The 26,890-nt window shown below is 39.7% G+C and overlaps 2 protein-coding genes across 2 annotated transcripts; both read left to right on the plus strand.

The window, feature by feature from the left end:
- Positions 1-665: 665 nt before the first annotated feature.
- Positions 666-14,634, plus strand: sdf2l1 (stromal cell-derived factor 2-like 1). The gene is made up of 3 exons (XM_036130977.1): positions 666-941; positions 11,918-12,114; positions 13,663-14,634. Exons 1-3 carry the CDS (start codon positions 755-757, stop codon positions 13,939-13,941), a joined length of 663 nt encoding a protein of 220 aa, XP_035986870.1. The 5' UTR covers positions 666-754; the 3' UTR covers positions 13,942-14,634.
- Positions 14,635-22,562: 7,928 nt separating this feature from the next.
- LOC118560181 (zinc finger BED domain-containing protein 5-like) lies at positions 22,563-24,628 on the plus strand. The gene has a single exon (XM_036130989.1). It carries the CDS (start codon positions 22,955-22,957, stop codon positions 24,548-24,550), a length of 1,596 nt encoding a protein of 531 aa, XP_035986882.1. The 5' UTR covers positions 22,563-22,954; the 3' UTR covers positions 24,551-24,628.
- Positions 24,629-26,890: the final 2,262 nt, after the last annotated feature.

Genomic DNA, 26,890 nt, shown 5'->3' on the forward strand with positions numbered 1-26,890 from the left:
TTAAGAAGAGATTTGGATTTGAAGTTGATGACTGTGTTTTTTGCCAAAAAGAACCTGAAACTATTGAACACCTCTTCTTTTTGTGTAGTGCCACATGTCATTTTTGGCAGAACCTGCACATTTGGTTAAGTACAAAAATAGAGAATATAACACCTTTTGATATGAAACAAATATTGACATGCAAAAACGACATTGTGAAGGATATATCTAACGTGGTCAATATTGTCATGAGTATGGGAAGATATCATATACATGTATATGGAAAAAACAAAAACCTTCAATTATATGTTTTAAAAACGAACTCAAAATCTTCTTTGTATCTTTATCTTTGTCAGCCGACAAATATGGACATATACAAAAACTTTGTAATGACATGTCACAGTTTCTTTGCTTTGACTGAAGTTAACATGATGCAAGGAATGTCTCATTGCTTAAATGGATATGTCTGTTAATTATTTATTTTAAATCCTACATATGTCATATGTATAATCTTGGGGATTGGTCTTGGGGATTGGTATAATCTTGTGAAGTGGAGATTCCTACTTGAGCATGTAACTAGTTTGTGATCAATAAAGTTTTTTTTTTTTTAAAAAAGACATGCATATGACAAAACGTGAAGGAGCACAGACCAATCACTTGCTGATATTCATTTCCGTGTTCTGGACTTGTCAGGCGTCGATTGGTTGTGGACCGAGGCAGCGATAGCAGGAGTAGAAGCTGAGGGTCTGAGCCGGTGTGAGAGGGATCTGAGAATATGGAGAGACTGTGTTTATTCCCCGGGTTACTCCAGTGGCTGCTGCTTCCACTGTTTCTACTACTGTTGTCCGGCTGTGAGGGGAGAGAGTCGGAGCTGGATTATGTGACCTGCGGTTCGCTGGTCAAACTGCTCAACACCCGACACAACGTCCGCCTGCATTCACACGATGTCAAATACGGCTCAGGTAACCGCGGACCCGACTCTAAAAAGGCGTGTCGTGGAAAGCTGCGATGGTGATATTTAACATAAAGGCTGGCTTCATTGTGTGAAAACGTTTGAGTTCTCCGTGATGGTGGCATGTGCGTGCAAGGCGAAGTTAAACGTGCGGCACCCTAAACATCCGTTCAAGGCCCAGAGACATTTCATTAAAATGCTTTGCCTGTGTGTGGCTGTGGCAGGATGTTAATGCTAATTTTTCTGTTCTTTTTCTAAAGAAACGGTTCATTCGGTCAATTTTAGTCGTCACTAAAGTATTTTTTAATCAGTAGGATTTCGTTTTAGACACCTTATTTTGAATGATTGGATGGATGGATCGTAACCACTAGTCTCTGTTTATTCACTGGCTTGCTGATTGGCCGTTGGTACCATAGACATATAAAAAGAGCAGACACCGCACCGACCGCTCTCGCCTATAGGCGCTGACGAGATTTGTGTATATATATATATGTATGTATGTATGTATATATGTATGTATGTGTATATATATGTATGTATGTATGTATGTATGCATGTATATATATATATATATATATATATATATATATATATATATATATATATATATATATATATATATATATCAGACCTCTCAATTTTTATCAAAAGTTAGGAGTGAGATTATGCTAATTTGGGGGCGGGGCTAACTGGACCCTGGAAGAGCCGGTGGAGTCAACTCCATTTCATTTTTATCCCACCAGACAATGAAGTCAAGTAGACATGTATTACTTGTGTTAAAAAGAGAAAGAGACATATTAATACTTTATTGTTCAGTTAATGGATTAAAACATAAATAATACACAATTGTTCAAATAATACTGAATAAAATTAAGTAGATTTTAATTATTGACCGAATTATTATACTGTTACACATTCATCTATGGGTTGTTTATCATTATAAATCTATAACCTGATTGGTGAATCAGGCTGAATTTTATCAAGCCTTTATGATCCCTCAGCAGCAACACTGAAGCTCACAGAGGTTCACGCTGCGTCATTACGCACAATCCAGCTGCTGAAGTCTCCCTCTTTTCAGCTCAATGCACTTCTAGACTGTTACAGTTTATAACATTCTCATCACCTTTCACAGCGACAGGTTTCTCAGTCAGTCGCCGCGCTGATCAGACAAATCTCTATTGCTCTCGTCAGTGCTTTCTGGGCGCACTGACGCCCAGAAAGCACCTGCTCCGAGGGAAAGGAGGGGGGAGAGGAGCAAGCGCGGAGGCACAGAAATACGGTGCATGTAGTTAAAAAATGCAGAATTAATAAAAACGAAACTTATAAACAGACCAAGTGGCGTTTTAAACTGCATCTGGTTAGCAGAACTGTTTTATGATCCTGCGTACAGCCATGACTGGTTCTGAATGGACCGGTCATCTGGCAGCAGTTCTCCTCCCGCCCCCTCCCCTCCTGTGTACGCGGTACAGGACCTTACCGGCTTACTTTCACCACTGTTAAGACTAAAATTATTCATAACTCTGATCACTCTTCCTGCTGCTCTGTTAACACCAACTGCAGCAGGAATTACTGATGGCCACAAGCTGTGAAAGAAGCCGAAACAGCTCAGCAGAAGGCGGAGTTTTGTCGTCCGCAGCCCAGATGGGCTTTGTGGTTTTTATGTGTGAGAAATGCCATGTTTGCGTGTGAAATGCCATGTGTTGCGTGTGAGCGTGTGAAGTTAGTGAAATGCGTGTGTCACACGGTCAATGCGTGAGAGTTGAGAGCTATGATATATATATATATATATATATATATATATATATATATATATATATATATATATATATATATAGGGCCCCTCTTTTTTTTTAAAAAAAGAGGGGCCCTGTCTGATGCTATTCATTATTTTGTCCAATCACACAATTTTTTAATTATATGTCAGTTTTTATTTGGCACCAATCACATTTGTCAATATTAAATAAGGCCCGCCTACATCCGTGCAGTCTGAATGAGGCTCAGATAAAGTCGCTTCAAAACATTGGTGTTTTCGGACCCCTCAGAAAGAGCCTCTTTTCAGCCACTGACTTGGTAAGTACATTCATATTATGTAAATTGGGAGATTATTGATTTGTTTTTTGTGTGTAAACAGGTAATTCTTTGTCATATTTTACTATTTGGTTTTATGTGGAAAGATGAGTTATGCTAGTTAGCGTAGCGAGCTAATCATTAGTCAATATATGTAGATCTACTGATAGATACACTTCTTAAGGATTAAACATTTTGAGTATACACACTAAATGTTTTCTGATTCATTTTACAGAAATCTTCAAATTAAAACACAAATAAGGGTTTGGATGGGTGAAATATTTTAAAAAAATGCCTTTTTTCCAAGGTGGGCTTAAATGGTACAGTGACCCAAAAAACAGCTAGCGTAAGCTAACTTTGAATAAGAATTCCTTGTCAATTCAGAAAGTTTGGCAAAATAACTATGATGGCAAGTTTTTAAAGCATATTTAGGCTACAGGCATTTCTGTATACATTTCTTGCATTTTGGTAAGAGCATATTAGCTTTATTTCCCTGGTAGTCAGTGTAGAACAGGGGTGTTAAACATACGGCCCGCCGAACAATTTAGCCTAGCCCTGTGGCTAAATGCATTATCGTTATAAAAAAAAAATAAAAAAATATTCCCCCCCCCCCCCCCCCCAGTGTCCTCTCTGGCAATGTGGCAATAAGATGCCACAAAGAGCTCATCAGATTTGACTTTCACAAGTGGACAAGATAAAAGGAAGAGAATGATAAAACAATTATTGAAAAAAACATGTACTTCGTTTAATTGAAAATATGCAGTTCCTATATTGTCCACGAGGGGCGCTGTGTTTTAATTAGCAGATTAAGCTTCAGGTGTGGAAAAATTCAAATCATTTCTTAATTTTTATCTGTTTGATGTATTTTGTCATGCAGGACAGTGTTTTTAAGTTCCAAAAAATGTGAATAAATGTTTTTCAACATTGTATAATCACTGTAACCAGTTCTTATGCATAATGCACTGCAGTAAATGTTTAACTGAGTAAAAGTATTGTTGAAATTGCACATACTTTGTCAGGGTTTTGTTTACCGATGAACTCAGGACGCACACACGGGACTAAAAGTTTGAGTTTTTATTGAAGGAAGTATGCTGGGTGGTGAGTGATGAAGACCGGAGGTTCAGGACTGCAGAAGGTCAGGGATGAATGTGATGGCAGAAGCTGACGGCCCGGAGACAGAGAGTCCACACTTGCTAGGTGCTGCTCGGCTAGCAAGCCTCATAGCACTCAGGTTAGCAGTTCGTTGGAGACACCAGGGCACAGAGCTTAGCTTCACCAGGGCGGCTAGTCAGGTTAGCAGAACTTGAGAGACACCAGGGCACAGAGCAGAGCCTTTCCAGGATGGCTAGTCCAGTTAGCAGTTCTCTGGAGACACCAGGACACAGAGCAGAACCTCTCCAGGAACAAACAGTCTTTAGAGTGACTGGCAGGACTAACCTTAACAGGAGCAAAACAAAGCTTCCAAGGCAAAACGGGGACTGGCATGGAGAGGTGTGGAATGATGACGGCCCAGTGCTGAACTGAAGACAGAGGGAGGTTTAAATAGAGCACTAACAGGTGAAACAAGGGTCTGACTAATTAACTGGTAAATGATTATCAGGTGTGACTGACTGCTGAGGAGGTGAAGTGAAAATTGACAGAAAATAACTGATGACTGAAAACTAACAATAAATGAAGTCAAACCTAACCCAAAAGAGATGAAAAAATGAAAATAACAGAAAAACAAAGCCAAACCAAAACTCAACCATGACACTTACTAGCTTCATTAACACAAGCACATCACAGATCACACACTGCCCAGAAGAATTGTTATGTACGTTAATTTTGCATAATAATTTCTTTACAGTGAGAAAAATAAAAAGGAAAAATTACAGCAACTGTCCTAAAATCATCGAGGCATGTCGCCTTTACCATGAGGGCACAATTAAGAACTTGTCTCTCTTAGCAAGACAGTGTGGAGTGGACAGGAAGTCTTTGAGAGAAAGATTAAAGGAGAAAGTTAGTCTTGAGGCTCATCAGGGACGCACAACCTTCCTCAGTTCAGGAGTAGAGAAGGATATTTCGGAGTGTCTTCAGGTAGGCTGTAAACAAGATGTTAGGCTAATTTAAATAGGCAAATGAAGAACAGAATGAATGTTGTAATATGATCTAAAGATGGCTAAGACTAATATCCATCTCTTCTTATCCTTGCAGGTCCGGAGTGAATGGTGTTGGGGCTTCACCCGCACAGATCTATTGGATCTTGTGGGGGATTACATTCGGAGTATTGGCTGTGAAAGCACTGATGGAAGGCCAGGAAGGAAGTGGTTCAAGCGTTTCATGAGGGATCATCCAGCGCTTACTATTCGGAAGTCAAAGATATTGTTGGTGTTATGCCATTTTCTACTTTAAAATAAATACATTTTTTATTTTGTTAATATTAAATGAAATGTTAAGTGAAATGTTAAATACTGAAACCGATGAAATTTAGTTTTAGGCCTACTTAGTCATGTTTGTGGTGGTCCATTGTTACGAGCCAAACATTAAATGCAAGTTAAAAAATTAAATTGTGTATAAGATGTATAACATGTTATTGAATAAATATGTGTTTACTGCCTGAAAAAGTAATAAATGTTTATATTTGTGTAAACAAATGTGGTTGTGGGCTTATTTGGAACACATATGGGCTTAAATGGTACCGTAGTACCATTTAAGCCCATGTCAGACTTTTGACTTTATTCATAACATTTCTTTAATTTGTTCTTTAAAATATGGATAGGTAAATGAATACACTTTCAAATGAGCGATTAATCCATCATTTTAACAAATGATCATTTTTATCTACCATCTTAGTGTCTATGAAAAATATGTAAACTTAGATTTTGGTGGGCTTAATGGGTATGTTACCTTATAGCTATACATTACATACACAGCGTGTGTTTGCACACAAACATATTCAATTCAATTCAATTTTATTTATATAGCGCCAATTCATGAAACATGTCATCTCCAGGCACTTTACAAAGTCAAAATCAATCATATTATACAGATTGGACTTTCCTATATAGGGGAACCAGTTGATTGCTTCAAAGTCCCGACAAGCAGTATTCACTCCTGGAGAAGCGTAGAGCTACAGGGAGAGTCGTCTGCATTGTCCATGGCTTTGCAGCAATCCCTCATACTGAGCAAGCATGAAGCAACAGTGGAAAGAAAAAAAAAACCATTAGTGGGAAGGAAAAACCTCCAGCAGACCGGGCTCAGTATGAACGGTCACCTGCCTTGACCGACTGGGGGTTACAGAAGAAAGAGCAGAGGCACAACAAGACAGACAAAAAATCACAGAAGCACACATTGATCCAGTAATCTGTTCTACATTAGGTGGTACTAGCGGGTGATCTGTCTTCTCTGGATGATGTCACAGTTAACAGAACGTCAGACCAGGTGTACCTACTATGAAGAAAAAAGAGAGAGAGCAAAATGTTAAAAGCTGAAATGACAACAGTCATTTCAATGTAATGCAATGCAAAACTGGAGAACAGTAGACTGGAGAACAGTAGAAATCAGTAGAGTGAGAAAAATAGGTCCTGATGTTCTCCAGTAGCCTAAGCCTATAGCAGCATAACTATAGAGGTAGCTCAGGGGAACATGAGCCACTCTAACTATAAGCTTTGTCAAAAAGGAAAATTTTATGATTAGTCTTAAAAGGTAGACAGGGTGTCTGCCTCACGTACCAAAACTGGGAGTTGGTTCCACAGGACAGGAGCCTGATAGCTAAAGGATCTGCCTCCCATTCTACTTTTAGAGACTCTAGGAACCACCAGCAGACCTACAGTCTGAGAGCGAAGTGCTCTGTTAGGAACATACGGGGTAATCAGAGCTCTGATATATGATGGAGCTTGATTATTAAGGGCTTTATACGTTAGAAGAAGAATTTTAAATTCTATTCTTGATTTAACAGGAAGCCAATGAAGGGAAGCTAAAACAGGAGAAATATGATCCCTCTTGTTGATTTTCATCAGAATTCTTGCTGCAGCATTTTGGATCAGCTGAAGACTTTGAACTGCATTTTGTGGACTTCCTGATAGTAAAGAATTACAATAGTCCAGCCTTGAAGTAACAAATGCATGGACTAGTTTTTCAGCATCACCCCTGGACAGAATGTTTCTAATTTTGGCAATATTCCTGAGGTGAAAAAAGGAAATTCTGGAAACCTGTTTAATATGGGATTCAAATGACATGTCTTGGTCGAAAACGACACCAAGATTTTTAACTTTATTACCAGAGGCCAAGTTAATGCCATCCAGATTAAGTGATTGATTAAGAAGTTTATTTTTTGAGGACTGTGGTCCAAAGATTACAACTTCTGTCTTGTCAGAATTTAAGTGCAGGAAATTTAAAGTCATTCAGCTTTTGACGTCATCAAGACATGACTGCAGTCGAAGTAACTGATTGGATTCATCAGGATTTATGGTTAAATATAGCTGAGTGTCATCAGCATAACAGTGGAAATTAATCCCATGCTGTCTGATAATTTTGCCAATCGGAAACATATATATAGTAAAGAGAATTGGTCCAAGGACTGAACCCTGTGGTACTTCACAGGTGACCCTAGGGTTTGAGGAAGATTTATTATTAACATGAACAAACTGGAATCTGTCCGACAGATAAGATTTAAACCAGCCTAATGCTTTCCCCTTAATCCCTACAGTATGTTCAAGTCTTTGTAGGAGAAAATTGTGATCAGCTGTGTCAAATGCAGCACTGAGTATAGACACAAGGCCGTTATCTGAGGCCATGAGAATATCATTGGTGACCTTCACCAGAGCTGTTTTAGTACTATGATGATCTCTGAAGCCTGACTGAAACTCCTCAAGTAGGTCATTGCTTTGTAAATGTTCACAAAGTTGATTAGCAACTACTTTCTCAAGAATTTTAGATAAGAAATAAAGATTAGATATAGGTCTGTAATTTACTAACTCATCTTGATCAAGAGATGGTTTCTTAATTAAAGGTTTAATAACAGCTACTTTAAAAGCCTGTGGTACATATCCATTTACCAAGGATAGATTCATGAATCATGTCTAAAATAGGACCACTGATCAAAGGGAATACCTCCTTAAACAACTTGGTTGGGATTGGGTCTAACATACAGGTAGGTTTAGATGAAGCTAAAATTTTAGATAGCTCAGAAAGCTCTACTGCTTCTAAACAGTTAAGACACTGCACAGGTTCTAAAGATTCCTCCAACACTGCCGCACTTACTGAGGACGAGGTAATCATGTTTGGGAGGATGCCAATTATTTTATTTTTAATGGAATCAATTTTATTTATGAAGAATATAATAGAATCATTACTCCTAAGAGCTAAGGAATGGATGGATCAATGGAGCTATGACTCTGTAAGTTTGGCAACTGTACTGAAGAGAAATCTAGGATTATTCTTATTCTCCTCAATTAATGATGAAACATATGCTGCTCTAACTCTGCGAAGGGTTTTGTTATACAACAATAGACTGTCCTTCCAGATTAGGTAGGATTCCTATTGGTGTGTAGAGCGCCATTTTCTCTCCAATTTCCTAACATTGTGCTTCAAGGAACGCAGCTCTGAATTAAACCAGGGAGCCAGCTTCCTGTGAATAATCACCTTCTTTTTCAAGGGAGCTACATTGTGTAATGCAGAACGCAATGACAAAGTCATACCGTTAACAAAGACATCTATTTGTGAATGGGAAGAAACAACATTGCTGCTATCTGCAGGGTATTTCTGCAATACTGACGATATTAAAAGTGGGACAGACTCTAAAGTTTGATGCAGCATTGTCCGATAAAGATCTACTATAATGGAACCCTCTTTTGGGGGTGGAGAACTCAGTTAGATTAAACTCAAATGTTATTAAAAAATTATCAGATAGGACAGGGTTGTGAGGAAATACTGTTAATTCTTCACAAGCAATGCCATATGTCAGCACAAGATCTAAAGTATGGAGCCAAGAATGCGTCGGTTTATGCACATTTTGAGCAAAACCAATTGAATCTAGGATAGTTTTAAAGGCTACGCTAAGGTTATCACATTTTGTGTCAACATGAATGTTAAAATCACCCACTATAATAACCTTGTCAGTGTTTATCACCAAATCAGATAAGAAGTCTGACAACTGATCCAAAAACTGAGAGTAAGGGCCTGGTGGACGATACAAAACAACAAACAGAAGAGGTTTTATTGCTTTGCAATTTGGATAAGGAAAACTGAGGGTTAAATGTTCAAAAGAACTGTAGTTATTAATTGGCCTGGGACTAATTAATAAATCAGACTGAAACATGGTTGCCACTCGTCCTCCTCTTCCCACAAATCTGGGAATGTGGAAATTTGAATAACTGGAGGGAGTTGACTCATTTATACTAACGTAGTCTTCTTGTAGCCATGTTTCTGTGAGACAAAAGTAATCAATCTGATTATCAGAAATGAATTCATTAACTAACAAAGTCTTTGGAGGGAGAGACCTTATATTTAATAGACCACATTTAAGGGCTGGTGAGGGCTGAAATCTAGAGCTATGCTTCCTACGAACCGTCACCCAGCCGGCCTGGTTACCCGGCTACACGGGTGCTTCTGGAGGACCATTATATAAAGTAACTCTATGTGCAGACCTCTCAAGTTTTATCAAAAGTTAAGAGTGAGATTATGCTAATTTGGGGGCGGGGCTTGTTTGGGGGCGGGGCTAACCGGACCCTGGAAGAGCCGGTGGAGTCAACTCCATCTCATTTTTATCCCACCAGACAATGAAGTAGACATGTATTACTTGTGTTAAAAAGAGAAAGAGACGTATTAATACTTTATTGTTCAGTTAATGGATTAAGACATAAAAAAATACACAATTGTTCAAATAATACTGAATAAAATTAAGTAGTTTTAAGTTATTGACCAAATTATTACACTGTTACACATTCATCTATGGATTGTTTATCATTGTAAATCTATAACCTGATTGATGCAACAGGCTGAGTTTCATCAAGCCTTTATGGTCAACAACTTCCCCTCAGCAGCAACACTGAAGCACACAGAGGTTCCCGCTGCGTCTTTACGCACGATCCAGCTGCTGATGTCTCCCTCTTTTCAGATCAATGCACTTCTAGACTGTTACAGTTTATAACATTCTCATCACCTTTCACAGCGACAGGTTTCTCAGTCAGTCGCCGCGCTGATCAGACGACTCTCTATTGCTCTCGTCAGTGCGCTCTGGGCGGTGCGGTGGGCGGATTTTACCCCTGTGCGCTGCGTGCGACGGATAAACAGCGGGGAAAATGCATAACTAAATACTGTAAAGGGCTCCTATAAAGGGAACAGGGGTACTGACAGGTCTGAGATGAAGCCCCTGATCTTACAAGTTCTTTAAAATGACCCTTAAAAGTGCGCACCTGAATTAAAGCGCGAGGCAGCACGCCCACCGAAGCGCCACTGATTCTATGTTGTTAAAAATAAAATAGCATGAAATACAGCTACTAACTCTCCTATTGACTTTAACTGGCACACGTTGCTACCGATGTGAGGACATTAAACGCAGTGATTCACGTTTTGAATGGTGAACGGTGATAAAAGCACCTGCTCCGAGGGAAAGGAGGGGGAGAGGAGCAAGCGCGGAGGCACAGAAATACGGTGCATGTAGTTAAAAATGCAGAATTAATAAAAACTAAACTTATAAACAGACTAAGTGGCTTTTTAAACTGCATCTGGCTAGCAGAACTGTTTTATGATACAGCGTGCAGCCATGACTGGTTCTGAATTAACTGGTCATCTGGCAGCAGCTCCCCCCGCCCCCTCCCCTCCTGTGTACGCGGTACAGGACCTTACCGGCTCACTTTCACCACTGTTAAGACTAAAATTATTCATAACTCTGATCACTCTTCCTGCTGCTCTGTTAACACAAACTGCAGCAGGAATTACTGATGGCCACAAGTTGTGAAAGAAGCCGAAACAGCTCAGCAGAAGTTTTGTCGTCCGCAGCCCAGAGGGGCTTTGTGATTTTTATGCGTGAGAAATTCCATGTTTGCGTGTGAAATGTCATGTGTTGCGTGTGAGCGTGTGAAGTCAGTGAAATGCGTGTGTCACACGGTCAATGCGTGAGAGTTGAGAGCTATGTCTATGTGGCTCCACGCTAGCAAAGGGGCGGCTATCAGCTAGTTTTTCCATAGCACGGAGCCGGGTCTCCAATTCTGACACCCTCGCCTCCAAAGCTACATAAACACTACATTTATTACAAGTACCATTATCACTAAAGGAGGCAGAGGAATAACTAAACATCTGACACAGAGAGCAGGAGATAGGGGAAGCAGGAGATAGGGGAAGACTAAAGCTAGGCTAGCGCCTAGCTTTAGCTTCACAATGGCTTCACTCCTATGGCTTCACAATTAGCTTCACTCCTCGTTCCCAAGTGCGATGTGCTTTTCTCGTTCCCAAGCACATCGCGCTTGGGAACGAGGAGTTCCCAAGCCCGATGTGCAGCGACAGAGAATGTTTTAAAAGTGCTTATGTGTTAAAAACAGATGCTACAGCAAAGAGATTAAAGATAAAAGCGAGAGAGTCTGCTGGAGCAACAGACCGTTGCTCACACCGTTAAAACAGGAACTGACACAATACGCATAATAATATTTCTGCATAATAATAATAATAATAATAATAATAATAATGATGAAAGTAACAGTAAACAAATTCCCAAAAATATCTTCAATGATGTAATGATATACAGAGTTGCAGCATCACTGTGTGGAATTCTGCAATCAACCAAATATATATATATATATATATATATATATATATATATATATATATATATATATATATATATATATATATATATATATATATATATATATATAAATAACTATAAATCTCTTTAGATTAATTTTGTAAATTGTGTGTGTGTGTGTGTGTGTGTGTGTGTAGGTAGTGGACAGCAGTCTGTAACCGGAGTGGAGAGCGCTGATGATGCCAACAGTTACTGGCAGATCCGTGGGAAGCCAGCACATCCATGTCAGCGTGGGTCAGCCATCAAATGTGGTCAGGCCATCCGAATCACACACATGAAGACCAGCCGGAATCTTCACACACACCACTTCAGCTCCCCCCTGTCTAATAACCAGGTCAGAGAGTGGCACATTCTGGTACTACACCAACAGGCTGTCTCTGTCGGGAGGACAGAGTAGCTGGACTACATTACCCTGTTTCTAACATAAGGCCAAAATGAACAGAAGTTTCATATTTAATTAACTCACTAGGTTTATTGTTGCTAGCTCGTACTCCGGGTGAGGCCTGCCTTGCATGAATGCACTTCTAGTTTCGACATTACAGTCAGGCAGTCTTTTAGACAGCTCAGGGGTCCGTAATGCTCTGAATGAGTGGAGCGGCTTCATGGCTAACTAAAGTTGTACTTCCACATTTTAACAGATTTTTGAGCACATAAAATCAGTAAGCACAGCTTTAATCATATATAAGGTGCACCAGATTATAAGACGCACCGTCTATTTTTGAGAACATTTAAGGATTTTAAGTGTGCCATATAGTCTAAAAAAACATGGTATCTTAACTCCTTCAGCCTTACGTCTCAACCCATCCCTGCTGCTGAAAGTCCCTAAAACTAGGCTGAAGCTCAGAGGTGACAGAGCATTCGCAGTTGCTGCTCCTAATTTATGGAATAACTTATCATTGAGTATCAGAAAGGCCTCCTCTTTTCCTGTTTTTAAATGTCTTTTAAAATCGCACTTTCATTTCTTGGCTTTTAATACACTGTGATCTTGTCGTGAATAACATTTTAAATTACTCTTGTTGTGAACCTGATCATTAGATCAAACACACTTTTGATGTCTGTATGTTTTGAATATTTTATTTTTTCTTTACATTTTCTTGTTTTAATGGTACTGCACTTTGGCCACCACTGCAGTTTTTAAAATGTGCTAAAGAAATAAAGCTGACTGATTGATTGACTACTGGTGCTAAGGAGCTATAAGCAATCCCACAATCCTTTAAGGTATAAGCGCAGCCTGCCTTACGGAAATAAAAAACAATGGCCAGGGAGAAGAGAGCACACACTTTGTAGTTCATTTTCAGAGAGCTATTGGCCAGGATTTGACTAGAATCATTCATGTGCGTTTCTGTTGTGTAATGTTGCAGGTAAAAGCTGTCCGAAATGGGCAGAGCATGCCAAAGCTCCTTTCCTTCCCACCATAGAGTTCTTACTGTTGACCCCATGAAAGATCAAGGAGCAGGAGCTAGAAGCTATAATTAAGGGTATTCGGTTGGAGGCAGAGAGAAGAGGCTCACTTTTACATGCTTTCTGTCTGGACTCTAAACATACAGCGCTGGGTGAGGGGTACATCATGTTTGTGTAGTAAATCCATGTCTTTACATGTGAGGTCCCTTTGGTGGTCATGTGACGCTGTAGCCCATCTGTTTTATTGCAAACTATTCTACCTGTTCTGTAGCCCATCTGTTTTATTGCAAACTATTCTACCCGTTCTGCCGCCCCCCACCCCGACCTCTGACTTCATCCACACAGCTGCTGCTCTCTGGAAAATCTGGAATAACTCCAAGCAATTAAACAGGTTTACCTAATGAAGTGGTCAATGAGTTTTAGTAATTACAGTTGACACAAAACCTAAGGAAGTTGCTTTAATTTTTCTTGCTTGTTACAGGAGGTCAGTGCCTTTGGAGAGAATGGAGAGGGTGATGATCTGGATGTGTGGACGGTACAGTGTGAGGGAGTCTACTGGGAGCGTGATGAGGCTGTGCGCTTCAAACACACAGGCACAGAGGTCTTCCTCAGCGTTACAGGGGAGCAGTACGGCCACCCCATTCGAGGCCAGCGCGAGGTACACGGCATGAGCTCCCCCAACCAGCACAACTGGTGGCGCACCACGGAAGGTGTGTTTATTCAGCCCAGCCAGGAGCCGCTGCGGCACGATGAACTCTGACACATCAGCTCCGTGATAAAATTATTTTGGACATGCTTTCTTGTTTTGTGGTGCTTTTACAGCTCGCCTGTGCCAGATGTGCTGTGTGGACGATGTAGATAATGACTTTTTATGTGACATGGGGGACTATGTTTATTGAATCTGTACACACTGTAGTACCAATGTATTGAGTTTTTAGAGAAAACACAGAATACAGACAAATTTGAATTACCCAATCAGCATATAATCTGCTCTGAATTTCCACATATGATCCCTGTATCCCATTAGGTTTGTTTAGAAATAAATCCAGCAACACTGGTTAGCCTAATATGAGACTGTGTTTAAATATAAAACTTGTTTTGGTTAATTTCTGCAATAACACACTTTGGGGAGGGGGGCTGATGAAAGCACTAATGCTGTTTATATTCCCAGTAAAACTGTCTGACATACTTTGATATGTTCTGGTAATAGTTCTGTATGTGCAGGTCAGGTATGTCATAGGGCAGCTAGCCACTCTACATTTTGGTGGTTATAACCAGGGTTTCAGAGGGTTTTAAAGTCTTAAATAAAAAAAAAATACATTTAAGCCCTTAAACAGTCTTAAATAAATAGAATTATCATGTTCAAGTCTAACTTTTTTTAATAGGTCTTAAATTTCTTTCGCCCATTTAACATTACCTCATATGCACAATAAAATACTCCTGCGACTCTTAACTGTGCTTTATTGTATTTACAACTAAAAACACACCGATCAACTGTGTTATTCTTAGTCCATATTACTTCATTTGATGGTCCATGTGCAGAAATAGAAGTAGTGCTGCTGTTGTCATGGGAAAATGCTAATTCAGTAACACTTGACAGCAAAAGAACTAGTTTAAGGCATGTTTAAAGTCCACTTCAGACAGCAACTTTGAAGACTGATGCTCCCTACGCAAAAATCCCTCATAAAAGTGGCAATGTTGGGTGTTCGGCCGGTGTTACCACTATGAACTGTCTGATTAAAAACAGCTATCAGTCAGTTCTGCTGCCCCGGCCCCAGCAGCTCTAGCAGTGGTTCTTCCACGCTGCCCCAGAGGGACAACAGTTTGGCAACCCCCATTAACAACCTCTGTGTTGTCTTCAGATCCTTCAGAACCTACATCACGAGTGGAGCTTATCTAGATTCTCCATATAGTAATAAAACATCACTCATAAGGCACAAATTGCTCCAAACCATGTGTTCCGATTGCGACACAGTCAAATCCTTTAAGATAAAACTGCTCACATAATCCACTTCAGACTAGTGAACTTTATCATGAGAGAACTAATTTCTACAATCACTGCATCGTTTGGCCTCATGACTTATTGAAACTTGATAAAGCTAAGGTATTTTAGCGAACTTGATTACGGACACTTTTTTTCTCAAAAATTTTCTTTATTGAAATTTTAGAACATATACACACGCACAAGTACAAACTAACATAAAACAAGGTACATTACAAAGCGGTTATTGGGGAGTTCTCAGACGTTATGTGAAATTTATAAAATATAGCATAAGGTTGCAGAATTGCATCAGGAAGGCATTTGTTGTCCCAGATACCTACAACAGATTCTTGTTATTAAAATAATTAATCAAACCCCCAAATCCTTTCAAATATGTCCAGTTTATCTTTAGTGTATATGTTTTTTTTCCAATGGTAAACATGTAGATAACTCTTTTAGCCACTTTGTAATTCTTGGTTTACATATTTCCTTCCACGACAGAGCAATCACCCTCTTGGCCTGTAAAACTTCCCAGGTTCTTTCTCTTCACTCATTACACATATCTGGAATGTTCATGTTACATTTATTGTTTTTCTAGTGTAATATACACTCTCATAAGCATATTGTAGCTTTATTAAATGTGTATTTCCTATCTGTGTTTGGGCTATCTTAGAGGCTTCCCTCCATTGAGTCATAGTTATCTCATCCTGCAAATCCTTTTTTCCAAGCATTTAATTTAGAAACAGAGGATACAGAAGAGGATGTCCTCAGCAAATTATAAAATTTGGAGATCATACCTTTCCCGTAAGGACTTTTGGTTAAATAAATTTCTAAAAGAGTGACCTTGAAGGGATACACGTAAATGATAATTGGATGTGAATATGATCATTCAGATTGTGCAACTACAATATTTTCTTATTAAAGTCAGCAAAAAGCTGTTCGAATATGAACTAGTAGCCAATGAATTGCTGCTAAATCTGGAGAAATGTGCTTTCATTTTCTGGTACCGGTTAAAAGAAGAGCAGCAGCGTTTTGGACCAGCTGCAGTCAAATCACTGGAATTTTGTTAAAACCAGAGTGCAGTGCAGTAATCTAGGCAAATTGTAATTAAAGCATAGATTATACTCTTTAGTCAGCTCTCTCAGTTTGAAAAAGCTGAACTGGACCACAGATTTTAACTCAGCATCAAAGTGAAGATTATTCTCAAGTCTTACACTCAGGTCTGTAGCAGCATGTGTGAGATACTGACTTTAAGGTCCCAGGTCAACACTGATGTTAGAGACACCAAGGAGCCCAAACAACATGAACCTTGGTGACATCCATGACTTCTGCAATGCCTTTAAAAAGTTTTTTTTTTTCTATTTTTATTTTTAGTGTCATAAAAGTCTGACTGTCTTTTGCCTAAAAAACAAGAAGGCTAAACACTTATTTCTTATAACTGACCCCGAAGGGACAGGAAAAGAAATAAGAGGTCAAGAATGGAGCCTTGAGGCATTCTGCATGAGTGGGATGCTTTAATAAAGTAAAAAAGAATTAAACAATTCTCCTTTCTTTAAAAAAAGGAGTGTAATAATACCGTCAAGAACTAAAAACTACTTTATTAGTTTATTCAGTGATTATTTATACATTTAGGCTCTGTTTCATTTAATCCAAACATGGTCTGCCATACTTTTTATTTCTGTTTTTTTCTGTTAATTTTGACTCTAAGATCCAATAATTGGAGGGTCTGCTCTGTCGGAAATATTGCGGAAATATTGTGGCAATTTTAGGGTATGCACGCTTTATTCTTTTATCAGAAAAATGTGAGAGATTAATTATGTCCCTCAAATCCTCAGTGGATTGTGTAGGCTGTAAATAATTACTTTACAGATACACAGAACACATGTGCTGTCAACATCCACCGACAAAATAACTCTTAAAACACTTTCTACATGATCTTGGCTAAATTAATGCAGAAAAATGCGTTTTCTCACTTTTCTCATTATATTCATATTTTCTTCATTTGCATTCAACTATTTCCCCAAGTTATGACATCAATCAATGTCATTCTTTTCACCTACCAATATATTCATTACACAGAAAAAAATATAAAAATCTAATCAAAATCAATTGATCTGATATATATATATATATATATATATATATATATATATATATATATATATATATATATATATATATATATATATATACACACACAACCCCCTTGGAAGATGTTCATTCATTTGTTTAATATTGTAGAAAAAACACAGATATGACACAAAACTAAAAGTAATTTTAAATGGCAGCTGTCTGGCTTTAAGAAACACTAAAAGAAATCAAGAAAAAATATGGGGTAGTCAGTAATGGTTACTTTTTTAGACCAAACAGAGGGGAAAAAAATATGGAATCACTTAATTCTGAGGAAAGAATTGTGGAATCATGAAAAACAAAAGAATGCTTCAACACATCACTAGTATTTTGTTGCACCACCTCTGGCTTTTACAACAGCTTGCAGTCTCTGAGGCATGGACTTAATGAGTGACAAACAGTACTCTTCATCTCTAACTTTCTCTGATTGCTGTTGCCAGATCAGCTTTGCAGGTTGGAGCCTCATCATAGACCATTTTCTTCAACCTCCAAAGATTTTCAATTGGATTAAGATCTGGACTATTTGCAGGCCATGACATTGATCTAATGTTTTCACAGTTTTTGCTCTATGGCAAGCTATCATCTTTAAAAAAAAATGATATCATCCCCAAACATCTTTTTAATTGATGGGATAAGAAAAGTGTCCAAAAATTTCAACCGTAAACTTGTGCATTCATTGAAGATGTAATGACAGCCATCTCCCCAGTGCCTTTACCTGACATGCAGCCCCTTATCAGTGACTGTGGAAATCTGCATGTTCTCTTTTTAAGTCTCGTTGGAAGGGCACCAAACCAAAGTTCCACCATCATCACCTTCCCCAATGCAGAGTCTAGATTCATCACTGAATATGACTTTCATCCAGTCATCCACAGTCCACGATTGCTTTTCCTTAGCCCACTGTAACCTTGTTTTTTTCTGTTTAGGTGTTAATGATAGCTTTAGTTTAGCTTTTCTGTTTCTTACAGTTTGGTCACAGACGTTGACTTCAGTTTCCTCCCATTCGTTCATTTGTTTTGAATTTTCGGTTTTTGTGACACATTGCTTAAAGTTTTCTGTCTTTAACAACCTTCCCATGTCGTTTGTATTTGGTCCAGATTTTAGACACAACTGACTGTGAACAACCAACATCTTTTGCAACATTGCGTGATGATTTACCCTCTTTTAAGAGTTTGATAATCGTCTCCTTTGTTTCAATTGACATCTCTCGCGTTGGAGCCATGATTCATGTCAGTCCACTTGGTGCAGCAGCTCTCCAAGGTGTCATCATGCCTTTTTAGACGTAGACCATGGACCGCGGAACGCATTTCAAATTGGTCGGGCCCATCAGTCCGGCGCGCATGCGCGAAAAACCCGGATGAAAGTGAACTACCCATTTATTTGACTTTTTTTCTGATGTTCCAGCACACACGCCCCGGATTTATTTCCACTTACAATCATTATATTACAGCTAACACAATATTTACAGAATAAAAATACTTTAAAAAGAAAAGTCAAACTCACCCCTGCTCTAAATATTCCCGAAAATGTGTCTCCGTCTGCCATTATGCTGGATGAAGTCCTATCCTCAAAGCATCCACTATGGTCAAAAGATCCCTGTGTGTATGGGCGCACATCAAGCTATTTAGTCTTTTCTGGGTCATTGTTGATCTCAGATAGGTCTTGATACGACGGAGGGACGAGAAACACCTCTCAGCACTTGCAGTGGACACAGCCTTAAAGCTAGCTAAGCTAACGAAGCAAACGAAGTAGTGGCCATTTTGTTTACATCACATGACACAATCAGCCAATAGGGTAGTTAACGCGTGACGTCAGCGCTACGTCCAGGTCCGGCGTGTAGACACAAACAGTACTGTTCTCGTCTACTACATGACAAAACGGGTGATGTAGAACGTACTTTTAGTTCGTTTATTTTTGGAATCTAAACAATGCCTACGACTTGTTGCGCTCCCGGTTGCACAGAGAGGCATTCCAAATCGTTGGATGTACGTTTCTGTCGTTTACCGAAGGAGGAAGGACGAAGAAAGAAATGGATATTTTCAATGAAAAGAGCGCAGGCAGACACTCCCAATGGACTTGGGGAGCCAACATACTAGGACAGAATTTGCAGTCTACACTTCATATCCGGTAAATACAACTTAATTCTGCTCTAGTCATTGTTCTACTTAAATAGCGGCGGAGGGGAGGTGGCGATCGCTACACGGACCGGAGAAGCGGCTGCTACAGCAGCAGCAGCCGCCGCTTCTGCGGCTGTCTGGAGCAGTGGCCGTTTCTCAATATGCGTTCTTGAGCGTTCTCGTGTGCTCGTGTGCTCGTGACACGTCATCAGCCTCAGCCCGAGCACTGTTCCAATGCTGAGAACGCCAAATCGAGAACGCGCCGAATTCCCCGGATGTTGTTCTCGCCCACCCTCTTTATCGAGCATGCATCAGAGCAGACTTGTGCGTTCTTCAGACTGACCGCTTGCCCAGAATGCACCGCGGCCGCAGCTTGATTTGAGACAGCGCAGACAGAGCTCACAGCGGTAAGTTAAAAATTCCCTTTTCTGCTGCTGTTGTTCTTCAAAAGTGCATTTTCAGATCGTTTGAGGCGAGAACATTATACTTTTAAGCTTCCCTATGTGGCCTGTTTACAGAGTTAGTGCGTAATTAAAAAAATAGTGTGCATAATACCGCTGGTTATGATTTATTTGTTTTGTGTTTATCTGACTGACATGTGTTGCTTTATTAACTCAATACTTGCTGGAATAAATTGTAAATGTCTCCCTAGGACGGCAGCAGCATATAAAATAAATAAATAAATACATTCTATAAATGTTTTTCTTATCTAAGTGAGTTTCTTCTGACATGGATAATTGAGAGGAGAAAGAAGGAAAAGAAAACAATGGTAATAATAGTATATGAAAAAACAGACATTTATTTTATCCAAATGTTTAATCTGTGGAACAGAATAAGGGTGTAATATATTCAACAAATTATTAACAGTTACTAATATGGTTTAAAACAAGAAATAACTCATTATGATCTTATACAAACAGACAATGCCTATAAACTTACAATTAAAAATAGTTGGAATGGAAATTAATTTACGCATTATTTTATGTATTTTTCCAGGTGGTGAAAAAAAATGAAATGAAGCAGCATGTGAACATGACTAGAACTGATCTACATTAGGTCAGGTGTAGTCATGTTGACTTAAACATGCAGCCAGCTGGAGCAGCTCCCTGTCTTCAGCCGCCGGATGGTCATCCTCCTCTGGGTCACCCTCCTCATCCTCCACATCAAGATGGTCCCCTGCCTCTATACTAATATTGTGAAGGATGCAGCAGGCGGCGATTACTTTTGGGGAAAACGTCGGGCGGACCTCCAGCACCCTTAAGAAGATGGAACGCCACCGTGTCTTCAGAAAAGGCACGCTCAATGATGTTAATCAGCCTTGGCATGGTGTCTGTTGTAGCGTGCTTCCACTTGACCTGTACCAAATATAAAATTAACTTGTAATTTAGGTAATATGCTGATCTGTCTTAATCTTCTATCCCAGTGGTTCTCAACCGGTGGGGCGCGCCCCCCCGGGGGGGCGCCGACACTCTCCCGGGGGGGCGCGAGTAGGCTACAGGATGGGAGTGGAAAAAAAACTGGAAAAAAAAAATTGCACTTTTTTTATCACTAAACTACTTTCATAAAAAGTTAACGTTTTGTATATACATAACTCCTGAATAAAAATTAAAATGTGTTTGGACTTTAAAAAAAAAGTTTTGAACAAATGGCGTACCGCGAGCAAGCGAGCTATTTTTAGAAACGTAACGTCACGATGACGTCACATCACCTGGTACGCAGTAGGACAAGCTTGCATAGTCCGCCGCTGTTTCGCTGTAAAAGAGACGTGCGTTACCCTTGGTTTTACTCGGTAAACGACTGCTTTTTCCAAATCTAAAACCATGGTTTTTAAACATTGTTGCTATGGAACGTGCAACAGCGACTCGAGGTACGCTGATCGGCCGCATATGAAGGATGTTTTCTTCAAGACTGCCAAGGAGAAATGTGTGCGCTGGGTTCAAAGGTGCGGTCGGCCTACATATGTAGCAAGCATTTTGTCGGAGGAAAGGGCCCAACCGAAGAACATCCTGACCCAATTCCAGCGACATCAAGTAGTGAACAGGTAAGAGTATTTTGGTGGCCGACATGTTAATAATGAAGCGCCTGCTACCATGACAGCATATAGGCTATCATCGTAGCATGCGCTAACATGATACCCTGCTACCAGGATAGCTTACTCAAAAACATTTCAAATAAGACAAACATTAAACATATACCGATCCCTGGACGGTGATTACAAACAAAAAAACGGCCGATGACGCTATGACCGCCGCGCAGGAAAAAAAACCCACAAAGCTTACCGTTCGATCAAGTCGGCCCGGTTTTCCGGTTTTTTAAGCCCTCGACACTCAAGCCATCGTTTGAGCTGAAGGTTGGTGTGTTCTTCGACAGTTCGACCAGTAATCCGTGCGTCTTGGGAAAGTTTAATGGCTGCAAAGTCGGTCATATCGCTGTTTCTGTTGTGCGTGTAATAGCTGGTTGCTACGGGCGCTCTCTACCTGTATGTTAATAAATGAACAACAATAAAACATCCTCCTTTTTTTTTTTGTCAAAATATCCAGCGACTTTTACTGGTGTTTTTGGAGACTTTTGTGGTGTTTGGAGACTCGAAAGCACGAATCACTCTGCAGTTAGGCCTACTGTGCTCAACGAGCAGCGGGTGCTGCCATGAGCCCCTCTCCCGTCCAAAGGCACTCACAGGCGGTCAGTCTCTCAGTAACCTCGCGCGGCAGTCCCAGCCTGCAGTCAGAGCAGAAAGGAGACACACACCCCTCTGCGTCCAGGCTGCAAATGAATCGCGCATGCGCATGGTCGCCGCCGTTCCCGCCTTGACTTACAGAGCGGGGTGTAAATGTTCACTCACTCTCACACAAAAATAAATCACTGCATTTAAATTGACTCACGACATAGCTCTCCATTCACTCTAGTCTAGTCTCTTGCCAAGTTCGCTTGTGCCAGCTCTCGCTAGTCTGTTATCAATCTCGATTTACATAGGCCTTTACTACACAAACCCCAACAGTCTTTTTAAAGACTAAACCCAGAAACATTCTTTAAGATTAGATCATATCTCAGCCCTAGCCAGTAATTTTGTTAAACTGCTAGGCAGTAGCTACTTAGCTAACTACCCAAACGATTCACACACACACACACACACACACACACACACACACACACACATACACGGACTACAATCGTTAAGAATTAAAATAAAATCTGAATTGTCTGCAAAATAATTATTTTGTTTGGTTTTAATGAAAGATTGTGCCTAAGTCCTGACTGATTAGCCCCTGATACGTCTCTCAACATACATCACACACAGTTACATATTGCCTATAGTTTAGCTAAACTTTATTGAAAACAAATTAAAATGGAGAAATTTCTTGTGAGGACCAACAAGCCAACCGACGCACCACCAGCTGCAAAAAAGCTTCGCAAGTACGATGAAGCATACCTGCAGTTTGGGTTTACAGTCACGGCTGAACTGAGACCTCAGTGTGTCGTATGTGCCGAGGTGCTGGCAAATGACAGTATGAAGCCCTGCAAATTAAAAAGACACCTCGAAACAAAGCATGCTGGCATTAAAAATAAATCGGCCGAATATTTTAAAAGAAAGCTTGATGGCCTCCATCAGCAACAGGCAACCATTTCAGTGCACATTTCAGTGTTTGGAGGCATCGTATGTAGTGGCCAAAAGGATCGGTAAACTGGGTAAACCGCATACAATCGCAGAGACTCTCATTTTGCCGGCAGCGCAAGACATGTGCAGAATAATGATAGGCGATAGTGCAGCAGCCAAACTCGGTGCAGTACCACTGTCCAATGACACAGTCGCTAGGAGAATTGTAGACATGTCCAACGATATCAGAGAGCAACTGATAGAGTTCGTAAAAAAGAGTCCTTACTACGCGCTGCAGCTGGACGAATCCACTGATGTTGCTGGGCAGGCCCAGCTCCTCACCTATGTCAGATATCTGCGGGACAAGGTGATTGAGGAGGATGTCCTGTTTTGCCGGCCTCTTCAGTCACACACTACAGGAGAAGCCATTTTCAATGTCCTTGACATTTTTATCCGCGAAAATGGTTTGGCTTGGGATCGATGCGTTGGCCTATGCACGGATGGTGAGCAGGCAATGACTGGGCGTGAGCGTGGCCTAGCTGCTCGCGTTCAGCAAGTAGCTCCACTTGTGAAATGGACACACTGCATGGTCCATCGCGAAGCACTAGCTGCTAAAAAAATGCTGGTTCTCTTTGACTCTGTGCTGAACCAATCCGTCAAAATAATAAATCTCATAAAATCACGGCCGCTAAACTCTCGCTTGTTTGGGGTCCTCTGCCAGGAGATGGGGTCAGGGCACGAACAGCTGCTTCTGCACACTGAAGTTCGCTGGCTCTCCAGGGGGCGGGTGTTACAGCGGTTGTATGAGCTGCGAGAGGAGGTGAAGTGGTTTTTGACAGAAATCAAATCAGATCTGGCGAAGCATCTGGATGACACTATGTGGCTTGCGTCTCTGTCCTATTTGGTTGATATATTTGACCGCTTGAATGGCCTCAACCTGTCTTTGCAAGGCCGCGAAACTCATATTTTGCTCCTTGCAGACAAAGTGCAAGCCTTCACACAAAAACTAGACCTCTGGCATGGCCGCATCAGTCGAGGGAACTGTGACATGTTCCCCTGCCTTACAGACTTTATAACTGATGCAGGCGCGTCACACGATTTCTCCTCCCTATTTCAATCAGCGTCTGAGCACCTGTCAGCAATGAGAAAACAATTTGCGACGTACTTTAAAGAGGATTATCGCTCTTTTGCATGGGTTCGAGATCCGTTTGTGTGCACAGCAAACGAGCTATCAATTGATATGCAGGAACAGCTTATTGAGCTGAAGAGTGACAGTAGACTGAAGGAACTCTTTAGCTCCTGTCCTCTTTCGTCATTCTGGGCAGCATTGATGCAGGAATACCCGGAACTCTGTGACGTCGCCTTGAAGATTCTCCTTCCTTTCGCGTCGACATATTTGTGTGAGGCAGGATTCTCAAAAATGACTGCACTCAAAACTAAATACCGCAATCGTGCACAAATCGAGGATGATTTGAGGCTATGCTTATCAAACATTGAGCCAAGAATTGAGGAACTTTGCAAGGCAAAGCAGGCTCAGGTCTCACATTAACATCACCTAATTATATAGCAATAGCCTAGTAATGATAATAGGCCAACTGATGATAATAATAACAACAACAATAAAGCATGTAACCTCATAATTATATAGCAATAGCCTTGTAATAATGATAGGCATATACTACTCATAATAATAGTAATAATAATAATAATGCCTGCAAGCTCACATTAGAAGTCTGGTGCTACTGCCAATTATAGCAATAGCCTAGTAATGATGATAGGCCTACTGATGATGATGATAATAATAATAATAACAAAAAAAAGCATGTAACCTCACAATTATATAGCAATAGCCTAGTAATGATAATAGGCCAACTGATGATAATAATAATAACAACAACAATAAAGCATGTAACCTCATAATTATATAGCAATAGCCTTGTAATAATGATAGGCATATACTACTCATAATAATAATAATAGTAATAATAATAATAATGCCTGCAAGCTCACATTAGAAGTCTGGTGCTACTGCCAATTATAGCAATAGCCTAGTAATGATGATAGGCCTACTGATGATGATAATAATAATAATAAAAACAATGCTTGATTAATGACCATATTTTCCTCCCTATCTCCATCTGTCCCTAAAATTCCTTTAATACTCCATTCTCTCCCTTTTTCCATAATTACTTTCCTCATCCTCTCTCTTTCATATGCATATTTAAGGCAATTCATCAGAACATGATCCGCGTTTTCTTTTCCTCCAAAACCCTCACATATATCATTATTTCTCTTCCCTAGTACATACATAAACTCATTAAAGTAGGTGTGTCCAGTTCTTAATCTAGTAAAAATTATCTCTTCCCTTCTTCTCCTTTCTCCATAATTTTTAATTATTACAGATTTTTTAACCCTATATAATCTTCATTTCTCATCTTTATCCCATATTTTTTGCCATATTTCTGTTTCTTTTTAATTATTGATTTACCTTCCCCTTTCCCAAATGTAATCTGATCTGTATTCTGCTTTTCTAAAGCCTTTTTAGCTAGCTTGTCTGCTGTTTCATTTCCTTTCACCCCTTCATGTGCTGGTACCCAACAGAACAGAAAATCTATTCCACACCTATATAACCTAAATAAACTCTGAAAAATTTCTAACACAAGGTCTTTCCTATTATTTCCTCCTGAGTGTATGCTTTCTATTGCAGATTTTGAATCTGTGCAAATCACCACCCTGTCCGGTCTAACCTCCTCCACCCACTGTAAACTAAAAATAATTGCAACCATTTTTGCTGTGTATATAGATAAAAGGTCTGTTAATCTTTTACAGATACATATATTGAACTCTGGAATGAATACCCCTATTCCCACATTTCCCTTTGAAATTTTTGAACTATCTGTGTATATTTTTAAATAACTATAATACAATTGTCTAATGTATAAGCTAGTTTTAACCCCAACTTCATTATGTTTCCATTCTTTTTCATTTTATGTATTTTCAAGTCAACTTTTGTTTCTGGAAACAACCATGGTGGCACAGCACTAATTGGGTTATTTTTTAGAATGTCTTATCATCCAACTCATATTTTTGCCCATTCATTCACAGTCTAGCCAAAGCCCTGTAAATTTTGAATACTCCCAACAGTTCTTTATTATGCTTGTTGCTGGGTTTTCTTCACTACTGCTTTTAATTCTGATCCAATATGAAAGTCATATTTTAACCCGTCTGATTTCTAAAGGAGTTTCTCCAACCTCTACTAAAAGAGCATTAATAGGGGTAGTCTTAGTTACTCCAGTAACTATTCGTAATGCCCTATATTGTAATTTATCTACTATTTGTAATGATGATTTTGCTGCTGCTCCATATATCATACATCCATGATCTATTGCTGATCTCATAAGTGCTCTATATATATTTAATAGTGACTGCTTATCAGCCCCCCAATCATTCTTAGCCGCGGCTTTCATAAAATTTATTACTTTCTTGCATTTTGTTTCTAACTGCTTAATGTGCATTTTCCATGTATATAAACTATCTAGCTATAATCCTAAATATTTTAATTCTGCTACTCTTTTTATAGGTTGATCATTAGGCCCAAGCAGCGAAGCGCTGCGAAGGCCTATTGTATCTGTAGTGTTAATTAGCCCCAAGCAGTGAAGCGCTGCGAAGGCCTATTGTATCTGTAGTGTTAATTATTAGGCCCGAGAAGCTAAGCGCTGCGAAGGCCTATTGTAACTGCAGATTTTGTTATTATTATTATTAACACTATTGTATCTGTAGTGTTAATTATTAGGCCCGAGTAGCGAAGTGCTGCTGTATCTGTAGTGTTAATTAGGCCCGAGCAGCTAAGCGCTGCGAAGGCCTATTGTATCTGTATTGTAAATTATTA

This window comes from Fundulus heteroclitus, unplaced genomic scaffold (genome assembly GCF_011125445.2).
Source record: "Fundulus heteroclitus isolate FHET01 unplaced genomic scaffold, MU-UCD_Fhet_4.1 scaffold_40, whole genome shotgun sequence".
Lineage (NCBI taxonomy): Eukaryota > Metazoa > Chordata > Actinopteri > Cyprinodontiformes > Fundulidae > Fundulus > Fundulus heteroclitus.